The 12,761-nt window shown below is 35.9% G+C and overlaps 1 protein-coding gene across 1 annotated transcript in view; it reads right to left on the reverse strand.

Annotated features, from left to right (window-relative positions):
- Positions 1-12,761, reverse strand: part of LOC306848013 (glutamate receptor ionotropic, delta-2) — a gene marked incomplete at both ends in the record, with an annotated part of 396,902 nt that overhangs the window by 39,227 nt on the left and 344,914 nt on the right. Inside the window, 2 exons of the mRNA XM_079382321.1 lie at positions 1,488-1,683; positions 6,857-6,995. Of these exons, the coding sequence (XP_079238447.1) occupies positions 1,488-1,683; positions 6,857-6,995 (335 nt within the window). The remainder of the gene's footprint in view (positions 1-1,487; positions 1,684-6,856; positions 6,996-12,761) is intronic.

Here is a 12,761-nt window from a genome sequence, read left to right on the forward strand (position 1 = left end):
TTTAAAGTCAATATTGCATTTAACAACACACAGAGTTAACTCTACAGAGTTATACAAAATTTTAAAAGCTGTTGGAGGCTTAAAGATACAGTTCACCACATAAATTATGTTATCATGTGCTTGCCCTCATGTCATTCTTAATCTGTATGGCTGACGATACGAAGATATTTTGAAGAATGCGGACAACCAAACCATTTCATTCCTACTGACATACATTGCATTTTTGTTCATACTATGGAAGTCAGTTGGAACCAAAACAGTTTGGGTACTGACATTCTTCAAAATATCTTCTTTTGTCTTCCACAGAACAAAGTCAGTCATACAGACCTCAAACAACATGAGGGTGAGTAAATAATGATAGAATTTTCATATTTGGGTTCTTTAATATTGATTTAATGATGACACCTGAATGATTATGTGAGATTTATTTTTATTATTTTATATTGTGTATAAATTGTTATATAAAGGGGATAATTTGGTTGATTTATGTATGTGACGTAAGGGACAGGCTGGCACGCTGACATGCGCAGTGTGGGGAGTGTGTCAAGGGGTAAAGACATGTGATGTGAGCTGTCTGCTGAATACATACCTGAGCTCTGAAAATAAAAGGCAGTCAAGTTCCCGTTTATGTGTATGCCTGCATTATTTGGACGGACCCATTCTAAAGAGACTGGAATTTCCTCATATGGTCTACAGCCCTTCTTACAATTACTCAAAGTGAACACTTAAAAAATAAGGCCACTTTAACGTTAGCATTTTAAAATAAAATGTTAAAATAACTTTTTTATAAACAGTCAAAATACAGCAAAAATACAGAAGCATGTCTTATAAAATTGCTTTAGTTGAAAGCATCAGTTAAATGGCTGAAATGTAAATCACGTCGTGGTCATAAATATTGAGAGAAACTCCAGGAGTCAGTCACAAGGGGGCACTCTGAAGCCTACGTGCCACAGAGGAAGACAGGCAGGGGAGACAGAAGAGGCAAAGGAAGGAGAGCCTAAAGGAGGGTGACGCCTCTGGCAAGACAGAGGTGACACCTTGTCATACAATATTTAACTGAACACCTTTGAGATGATATCACATTAACAAAACACTCTAGTCAGCCATTTACTCTTTAGTATTCTCACAAGATCTGAAGGCGGCGCAGACCCTCTGCCTTCATACTTCGCTCGCCTATCAGCCTTTTTAATTGCAGTGCTCAAGCTCGTTTAAAATTCCAAATGAAAACACGCTTGGAAGAGAGGAATAAAAAAATCGTGGGTTAACAAATAAGGCATTAACCCGCACCTAATTAGTATGGGAATTCGGTGGGGGAATTTTCAGAGTTAAATCACTCATAACTCAAGCACCATTAAGCCACATTAGCGCATTTTTGCTTTGATATCTCTATTCAGAGAACATTAGCGCTATCTTCACAAGCCGTTGCTTAGTTAAGCACCGTAATTAGATAAATGGTTGCGGCAGTCATAGCGCCCGGAGCACCCTACCTTCCGGATGCCTTCTTTCGATTCCTCCACGTTGTTTTCGGCTCCTCCTGTCCGGTTGATCATCCTCCACATCTGCGAGTACATCGGGTCCCTCTCGAAAGGGTTCATGCCTTTGCTGCGGACCTGGTCGTAGACGGATGAGTCCAGAACCGTGCCGTACGGCAAGTCTGTCTGCTTAGCCAAATCCTGCAGAGACCTGGAGGGGAACATTGAAACGTATTACAATTGGAAATTTTGAGAAACAACATTATTGGGTTGATTAAAACATTATTTGCAAAATCTACAATGTGGATGCATGAATACCCACACGTTTCAGCTTAATTGTACCAGTGCGAGTATAAATCCATCCAGCAGCTTTGTTGCGCAGACGCTCACCCACTTATATTATGTCGAATACTGTTTATTCAGCAATTTGTGTTAATATCTTACATCTAATTAAAAGTTAGCCAACCAAGGGACAGTAATTCCCTGCAGTAATATTTATATTAAGCAAATAATTGGAAAATACAATAAAGATGAAGGCTTCTCTCTTTCCCCTCACACCATGATCAGAATACTGCAGTTCATCAAAGCGTTTCATTAAGTCTCGCTTCATTTAGAAAACTGATAATGATACAAATTAGTGCTTTCGTAATGTGTTAATATTAACTTTATAGTAATATTTCTGTACATTTGAACATCATATGTCAATGACAGCAGAAAGCATGGGTTGGTGCCACTGAGATTCCAGCAGATAGTTGGACTGACCTCTAATTTATCAAATATTATTACATCAGACAGCTGTCGTCTTCTTCTTGTACTTAACTCCGCTAGCACCCTTTGAAGGTTTAATGAACTTGCCCACAAATGTTAATCTTTATTGCTCCCAATTAATCTCGGCACTTAATCCCCGCCCCTCCCTAAGAATTGTGGTTTTGTGTCGGGTGTCATTTGCAGGGAGAATTGCTATAATAATGACCTGTGAGTACCCTGCAGTACTATAAAACACCACTGAAGGAGTACTGAAAAACGCTGGCCCGTTCTGTGAAATTTGGCTTTCAGTAAGTAAGTCCTTTGTCTTTGTGTTCTACTCTGTGGGTCACTCTGCACCTAATATAGAAGCACTAAAAGCAGTTTTAACTCCTCTGTTGACATATTTCTCATTAAAATAGAAAGTTTGAAAATAGAAAAGTTTGAGCGAAACACAGAAGGACTTGAATGAATTATTTTATTCAGCAAGGATGCATCAAAAGTAACAGTAAAGACATTACGTTATTCTTTTATATTTTGTTAATCAAAGAATTCTGATGAAAACAATCCACTATCAAAACTATTTTTAACTTTGACAATAAGAAGAAATGTTTCTCGAACAGCAAATTAGCATATTAAAATGATTTTTGAAGGATCATGCAGCACTGAAGACTGGAGTAATGATGCTGAAAATTCAGCTTCGCCAACATAGCAATAAATTACTTTTTACTTTTTTTCTTTTTAAACTCATTTTACAGTTATTTTTAGCATTTTAGAGAAAATCTGGAGACAATCTGTGTAGTGCAGGATGAGTCTTCAATATTTTAAGTTTGTTTTCCTGAAAGAGAAAAACTGCATATTTTAAAAGCATCTACATTTATGAGTACACTAGCATATAGATGTCCTCACAGTTGAATAACATGCAGTAAAAGCCAGAAAATGAGGTCTTCAAACAGGGTGCAATATTTATAGCTTCAGTTGACTGCAGTTAAATCCATCTCGGTAAATTTTAATAATAGTGGAACATTTGCAATGCAGCAATGTGTTCTTGTTACAGCAAAATTCAGTTAGCCTCAAGAATAGCAATCTATCTGTGTATACGCTTTTTCACACCCTTTATAGGTGACCATCTGGCGGCATTCAAATGCTATGGCCGCTTAGCTGATCTCTTTGCTTTGCCCAGGAAAACTGTCATCTATGGCACAGAGTGACTGTGACTAGCCAGACCGCAGGCAAACTGGCATGGCAGGCAAAAAGAGCACAGAAAAAAAAAAACACTTGAGAAGCCTGTAGCCTGGCCCTCCTTCACCTTCACAGATGGATGCATCTCACAGCCATGTTGAAAACTGACACGTATGGAGCCGCATTGTACAATCTGTTTCTTAAACCATTTTTATACTTCTAAACCGATTTAACAATATGCATGAATATTCAAACACGCTTCCTCACAAGGGCACATTGTAATGCAGATTTAAACATTAAGGCGGCAGTACAGTCTTTAGTACTTTTCTCTGTTAAAAAGGCAAATTGGATGGCATTTTCATGCTGTTTTGGGATGAAACTGAACATCAGTAACATGTTTCTTTTTTTGCTAAACTGCATTACATCCAGCAAATCAGTGGCACAGTTTTGCAAATCATTCAAAACAATGGCAATCAGCACAAACAACATCCATCTGAAGTGTTTTGCTCACTCACAAGATGATAAATCCTTTCTCTAAACGTCTACAGCTGAATCAGAGCCATCATGGTGCCAGCATGTGCATAATGTAAAACAAAAAAAGTTTTTACAGTTAAATTTCACTCTGTGCGCATTGATTTGTGCTTTTGATACTTACCTCAGAATTCAGATGCACTGAAAAAGTTTCACATAAACTCGATATCAAATAAGTACAAAGCGTTTGTCTGAATTCCCCAAGGACCAGCCTGATGAATTAAACGAGTGAATGCATAGATTTTGTGTTTACTGGTTAAGAGCTATGTGTGGTAAGTGAGAGTTGTCGATAAGTTGATGTCGCCCTGATTTAATTAACACTGGGTTAGGATCAGTAAAGTCGATAAAAAGAGACTGATGAACTAACGCTCCTCCTTTTGCTCCCCTATCCATCTGGCTTAAAATTCTCACAGCAACCACAGAATATGATACTAAACAAACAGTACCGACTTTAAATCTATTAAGTAACGTATCTCCTCTCAAGAAAAATGTAACTATGTAATTGTGAACTCACCCCAACACCCAGTTGGTCTCATAAATCTTTCAGCTCATCCTGACTGAATTGTGCATTTTAAATACAACAGACCCCTGGGTGCGGAGTTTAGGCTGTAATTATTTCTGTAATGACCCTGCCATCGTCTACACATTAAAAGATAATACATTTAAATTTATGGAAATCCTAATTAGGTGCATAGAGCTAGAATCAAGCAATCTAAGCACAAGCTCATTAATGATAATCTAATGCAAAGAAAAATAAACAAACTGAGATCTCAGAAAAAATAAATACTAAATACTCTCATTTTCCCTAGTAACGCCCCCCTCCCCAAATCACCTACACTGTTATATGATGGAGACGAGGATCGTTACAAGCACAATTAACTCTATCACTGCTAGTCATCGTTGAATTAGATTAAGCACATATGAGATATTAGAAATCACAGAGTACATGTTATAGCAAAACACAGTTAACTCTATGACTGCTGGGCACTGTCTGATTAGTCTAATTACTGCACTTGATTAGTGACATCTCATAGTGGGCAGAGTCAAGGCAGTGACTGGAAAGGATTATGGGTCACACTTTATATTAGGTGGCCTTAACTACTATGTACTTATATTTAAATTAATCATTTGGTACAATGCACTTATTGTGGGCATACATGTTTTTACATTGTACTTATATTTTTAAAAATACCTATATGTAATTACATCTGTAATTAATTTCTGTAATTGCATTTATAATTACACTGTTGACCTATCCCTCACACCTTAACCCACACTTAAACCTACCCATACCACCAAACCTGTCCCTAACCTTACCCATATCCCACCTCAATAGCAGCAATGATGTTTTGCAATACAGTATGAACACAATAAGTACATTGTACTTATTTTTTGATGTAAGTACATAGTAGTTAAGGCCACCTAATATAAAGTGTGACCGGAATATGACAGATCTTTTTTTTAACTAAAGTTAAAGGTCTCATAGTATAATTTGAAAAATATCCACCTTCAGCTTGTCACAACTTTCTGCTGTGAAATCTTTATTTAATTTTTATAAAAAAAAAGTATAAAGCAAATGTAAGAATAACTGTACAGTAGCAATATTTAAAGAAGAACACTTACTGGACTTAATCGTTTTTTTGATTATCCATTCATAATTTTTTGTAAAGAAATGTTAAAATGTGAGTATGAATTATGAAGACCAAGGGTTTTGAGGAACATTTATTTGTACACTCCTCAATTGTATTTTATGTTTTGGCCCCACAATAAAAACTACAGAGCTTTGACCATTAAACATAAATTAAACATCTTACCTAGACATTAAAGAAGAACTTAATTTTAATTTTTGTCCATATAAAGGTTTTTGACTATTGTTACATTTGACAGGTTTTCCAGGGTAAAATTAATTGAATGATATAGCTAGTTAAAATAATAATTAAAACAATCATTTTAATCAAAACAGGATTCTGCGTTCTGATTCTGATCCACACTTAAAGCACCACCTCAAACTAATAGGAAGTGACACCATTTCAGTCTATTTCAAATATTCAAAAGTTATACTCTCATATAACATCCAGCATTGTTGTTTGTTGATGCTTGACAAGATTCATCACCAATTACACATCCACCCATCACTTAAAAAATTGTTTTTTACTAGTATTTATAGAAATGACATATTCCTGACTTCTGAATGCTAATAATAGAAGGCCATGATCTTCATAACAGGAAGAGCAGCAGCCGCTCTGGTTTAAAATGTAACACCTCATCACTAATGAAATTTACTTTAGGAATAGACTTCAAAAATCACCTTTTCAAAATGGAAAAAGCAGTGTTTTTCTGTCTGTCTCTGTGCACTCAACCAGGCGGTTAAATGAATCACTGGTGCAGAGACATCTGACATCATTCCCACTGGAATGATAGATCTAATTTGTGCCACAGGAAATTAAAACAGGGAGTATGCATGCCCCCAGGAGATCTTCTACACACACAATGTCAGATTTAAATCAGTTCTGGGTACAAATTTGTCCCCCAAAAATGGTAAGGTAGGTGTACACACACACACACACACACACACGTTAACTGTTTTGTGAAGCAGGAGCACCATGACACCTGTACTGACGTCTCGTGAGAATTTATATACACAATTGAACTGAAAACACCTTTTGTGTCTGGACTATATTAGACACATTTTTGTAGCAGAAAAAGAACAGGACAGACATTTTCACTGGAAGAATGCTGCTCAATTAATACCATTCCTATCCAAACAAAATCTTTGTTAGTGATGCTTAAACTACACAACAACATATTTAACTGAGATGACGATCGAAAGCTAAAGAAAGTTGTTTGTTGTTTTGTTATTGTGCAGATGATTACAGTGTTTGATGCTAGCTGCAAGAGTAACACTTTGAATAAATGTGTGCACTCACTGAATGGAGTTCTCGATGCGGGAGATGGTGAGGAAAGCAGCCAGATTTGCCGTGTAGGAGGAGATGACTATCAGAGCAAAGAGCCACCAAACCCCCATCATCATCCTTGTAGCCAAAGTCGTGTAGGGCACCTCACCACCTGTAGAGAAACAGGAGAAAAGAGCAAACAAAAAAGGCTGATGATTTTGCCATCTTTGAAATTACATCAGACGTGTGAGCATTCAAAATATCTTTTAAATAAAGACCAATCTGGCAGCCAAATCTAGTTTAGTTCATCATATGATGGATCAAAAGAGTCATTCTGGTGACATTTTTGCAAAATTTTAGTAAATTATGTAGATTATGATTCAAAAATTAATTCAAGATATATTCTCGAATTATGTTTGTATATTTAATGAGATAATATATATTTAATATGTTCAAATGTTTAAAATTTTATAAGACGTAATAAATAACCTGTATTACAACCATATCCATATTCTCTGTTGGGTGCTCTCACTCGCTATTAAAGTATACACAGAAAATATATCAGAAATATTCATATAAACCTATAACATATTTTGGACGTTTAGATTTTGTCCTCCTGTAAAATAGAGGGAAAACACTGATTATTAGTATTTTAATTTTTTGCATTGCAAACATTGTGAGCATCTCCTCAGTGAAATAATAATAAATAATATGTCATGGTTGTCCCCAGCTATTTGCATGGTTAAATGCATCGTTATATTTCTCTATGTAGTTTGAATAAAAAGGGCTTCATCTTTAGTTGTGTAGTACTCTGACAGACTGGAAACAAATGGAGGTATCCGAGTGTGCAAAATCCAAACAACTGAGACTTTAACGATGGAAAAAACTCCATTTGAGTCAGACAAAAAAGGCCATCAATTGTAATGTCAAATCTACATTTCCCCAGTCCCCACAGTTAGAGCAAAAGCACGTCTGTTTATTTTGCATTTCAGATCCCTGCAAATTCACCAGCCAGAAAAGACAGCGGCTCCTCTAAAAGTATCGCACACCACAATAATGATGGATCTGCACAATTCAAGGCTCGCAGCAACACTGAAAACTGTTAAAAAATTAGTCTCATCTATCCTTGTGGCTTCCTGTATCATTCCAGCCTTGTGTGGTAAGTGCCAAGCATTTCAGCGCTCAATAAGGTATCTGACAACTCTATTTCTGTAGGGGGTCCGCTGAGATGAGCTGTCTTATTAAAGAAAGTTTTTAGATGACTCACATACATACGTCCCGCAGGCTGTGTACTCTCTGCTCCACACAAACTTTTTTGCAATTTTAATTTCAGCAAACAAGTCCACAAGAGCAAGTTGGCCCACTCATTTTTTTTTATAATCAAAAATCTTGGGTTATCCGACTTTAAGGTTAGGGAGTGTCCTATTTAAAGGGCACTGCTTCCTTCATCTGCTATGTAAACCTCAGAGATTTTGGACTTCAGTTTAAGCAAATGTCAGTGAATACTCAACAAGGTTCTTTCAGCTGACTCTATACCAGTAATTCGCTAAGAATAAATCACTAAATCTCTCTCTCTCTCTCTTTCTGTCTGTCTGTCTATCCATCTATCAACGTTTTATGAAACCAATTCAACAAAGACATCAGTAAATGATTATAGAAAGTTTATTAATACACATTTGAGTGATTCTGAAAATGTAACGTTGTAATAAATAAATATTATTGGCTCTAAACATTCATGCACAAAATTATTCAACCCCTAAAAGTCACGTTTTGTGCAGAATCTTTTACACTTTATTATAAGCATGGGCCGGTATGAGATTCTGACAGTATGATAACCTTAGATAAAAATATCACAGTTTCACAGTATTGCGATTACAGCTCTAAAATATGTTATTTTAGATTATATATAAATGTCTGGGTAAAAAAACAACAAAAAATGTTTTTCCACTGAACACAATATATTTTATTTTTAAGAAACATATAGAACATTTTGGAAAAGTACACATGTCAGGCTAATTAATTAAAATAAATATTTGAATTATTCTTAATTAAATTAAGTGCAGTCACTTAAGTGAGCCTAAACCTGCAGCTCAACAATAATCAGAACATAAATTATTTTCTGTAAAAAAATCTTCTAAATGAAAACAAAAAAACAATGGAGTCGCTTAAGTGAGCCTAAACCTGCAACTCAATCATCAAAAACATAATCAAAACATAATTTCTGTAAAACAAAATGCAGTCATTAAACCTGCAGCTCAACAATGTTCACTTTGTACACATTCATCTTTCTGTCCAAGTTATGATGCAGGAATGTTCACCTTTCATGGATTAAGTTTGGAGCGGTGAGGTATAAGGATGTGTGCACATACACATAAGAAAAGAGAGCGCGCGAGTGTGTTACACACACTGACATACACGCACGCACGCGCATGCACACACACACACGGCCTCTCTCCGTACAACACTCAAACAGTGGCAAAGACACCTGAGAGCCAGCAGTTTGTTTTTAAATGTCATGATTTTGAACGGATGTAAACAATGGCAGGAACTGTACTAAATCGCAGAAACATAGTACTTTAGTCTATTCCCCGGTCTGTGAAGTAACGTGAGGGAGGAAACTAGTTGACGTTAACTAGTTAATTAGTTAAGTTATCTGCCTCGGTAGCAAGCCAAAGAGTATTTATTTCAACACTGAAACAAACGGCAGGTGGGTCTCTGTCTTGATCAGGGGTGAAAGAGGGAGAAATGAAGATGACACAGATATATAGTTTATATTCGACCTGGAAGTATTTATTTAGCGATCTGTGCTAAAACTTCATCTGTGCGGAACATCGTTAGTCTACGTCACCTGAAAAATTTCCATACGGCAGATTTCGTCTTTTTTGAAATGGAGAAAAGTTTCAGAGATTCACCTCCTTCGGCCATCCTACACACAGGTGACTCTCACTGACAGCTTCAATTTCTGCACCGAAGGTATCACAATCTTTGCTAAAATGGCCAGATACTTCAAATTATCCATGAAGTCCGTCATACAGTCAAGGTTTCCAATTCATGTAACAGCAAAACACCCCATAACAAGACAGGTCCACCTCCATGTTTGACCATGGAGATAGTGTCCATCTGCTCATAAGCTATGCCTTTTTATCAACAGACATACCACTGATCTGTGAGTTCAAAAAGTTCCAATTTTGTCACATCAAACATTCTTTCAGAACTCCACAGGTATATCCAAATAAAGTTTAGCGTATTCAAGTCAGCCTTCTACGTATGGTCTTCTTGGTCAAGAGTGGCATTCGGAATGAATACCTATGAATCCTAAGCCCTTTCAAGGAACTCATTGATGCTTTTTGTGGCTTGGCAGCCTGGTATCAGACAGATCACACTTAAAAGTCCATGAGATTTTAGTCTTTACATAAAAAGTAGATGCATCCTTCAGGCAGAATTCTTTTGTTTCTTTTCTGAATAATGAAACTTTAGTTTCTAAATAAAATGAGGCTGAAATTTTGACTGATAATCTTCATACCCCAAGCGCATCTGTGAAATGAAAAATAATCATACAAACAAAACCAACATCTGTAAGAGTTCTTGGTGAGAACATTTGTTCAAAATCAAGGCAATCAACTAAAAAGCTCATTTCCATATTCAACGGTGCTTCAAAAACATTTGGATGTTAGTGCAATGAAATATAAATTTTAGTGAAGATAGGAGAGATATAACAGGTTTGTAGCCTACAGTACTTCTGATATCCTGAAGCAAATATGTTACAGGAGAAAAACAACTATTGTTTAGGAAAAAGCAGTTTTTAGTTGAGTGCTCATACTGGTGTGCAGAAACTCTGACCTGGAGCCCGCTAAAGCAAATGAATGTACAAAATAATGAGTCTGAGTCTTTATATAAATTAGACTGAACACAGCTACAGGAGGCCCTCTCAATTTGAAGTTTGGAATTACCGATTAGGGAAATATTACTGTAATGATACTTAAAAAATAAGGATCTAAAAGTTATAAAGAGCCCAATCTCACACTTGCATGGATATGTGAGCAATGCTAAGCTGCAGAAAGGGAAACGCAAAAGTGTCAAAAATACTGTGCTGTTAAGGATTAATAAGAACATTTTATTTTAAATAGTTCTTTGAGCTGAAGCCAGCTGGAAAAGTCAACTACAACCAACCTCCCGAAAGATTAAGTGCTGGTGTGCAAAGGTACAAATCCAAAAATGTGTTTCTGTTCACGATGCAGCATAGCAGAGCTGGAGTATATGACTATTTCAAATACAAAATACTAGATTGACTCTGAGTAGGGCTGTACAATTATAACAAACAAAGGAAAACTGCATGTTTTATTCTCTGGCCACATCCAAAACAAGTTGAAAACTGTGATCCTGAATTATACTTTTGCCATTTTATGCAACTGCAAATCAAAACTGTGCGTAAACAGTCAATTTCACATTGGCCCTCTTATTGAATAAATCATACACCAAAAGCAAACAATGTGTATATGACATTATCACTGACGCTGTAAGTTCACACAGAGCAACTATTGAGCCCTGACTTCTGAACTCTCATTACAATCAACAAAGCAGAATAAACCTCCATTTACACCATGTCAACATTTTGTTGATCATAGCATTCTCAATTTCTCAGGTCAGTCACTTGCCGTGTTTATTGGGTGTTCCACCATCTACATTATAATCATGCAATCATATTACAACTATAAAATAATTTTAGAATGTCAGGTGACATTTCTTCAACATTCAGTTTTGTGTGCCACCCTCAAACAGAAGTTTAAACTTATGAAATTTAAATAATTTGTGAATCAGATGCTGATTTGGACTAGCTGTAATCTGTAAACCTAAATTAAACAGCTCTGATAGGCCATTGCGTTCATGTACACAGTGCAAATGTCCAATAGTAGTAGTCAGTGCTTTTTTTGACAAATAGGCCTAGTTCCTTTGTGATAGTCTTTATTATTAATTTAATACAATTTGAAGCCCTATTTTTTATTATTATTTTGGCATCAATAAGTATACAACTGACTTTTACAACTGACTTTTTAAATTATACCTCCATTAATAATGCTTGCACCAGAGTAAACTTTCAATACATTTTGCACAAGTTTATATAATAAGTTGCATAATAGATTTGTGAAGGAACAGCAGGGGTTCATAATTTGATGGAAAGGTAACTAAATAAATCATAAGGATGTACAAAATAAAAATAAAAAATAAATGAATGAATATGAAATATTCTATTCTAAATATTGTATTCAATATACACTAACCTACATTGGGACCGTGAACATTCACGTGTGATGCTGAATTATTGAAATATTAAACCTGCAGTCTGTAAGTTTTGCCTCTTTGTCGCCATCTCTGTTTGAAAACATGGAATTGCAGCTGCTTGCGGAATTATCTTCCTTGAGTGGGATATGCTCCGGCATGGCTGCAGCACGGATGAATCTAATGTTTTGAGGTGAATTTGTTGCTGTCATTCACCACACCGGTGTGGATGTTTACGTACTTCGCAATCACAGCTTCTAGCCTATGTCTTGGAACATATGACCAAAATAAGAATTTTCATCGTATATTGCCATCTGAACAAGTAATTAACAAGTCTGCCATGTTTGTTCTGACCAACTGCGGAAAAAAAAAAAAACATTACAATAAATCGCGCTACCAGATTTAATCTAAAGATTGGTTAGCTCATATCACATCAAACCATGCAAATTATTATTATTGTTATTTTTGTTTTCTCAAATTATTAATGTTAACAACATCAGCATTGCGTGACATAGTGTGTATTAGCGTGTAGATTTCAATTTCTGTACAGTCTAATCTAATTGTCATGCCATTTGAATTTTATATGAATAAATTCTTTAAACCCAAAAAGCAAATTATGCTCCCTTTGAACTGGTTTTCTTTCAAATAAAAATCTTGTATA

This window comes from Barbus barbus (assembly GCF_936440315.1).
Source record: "Barbus barbus genome assembly, chromosome: 28".
Taxonomy (NCBI): Eukaryota; Metazoa; Chordata; class Actinopteri; order Cypriniformes; family Cyprinidae; genus Barbus; species Barbus barbus.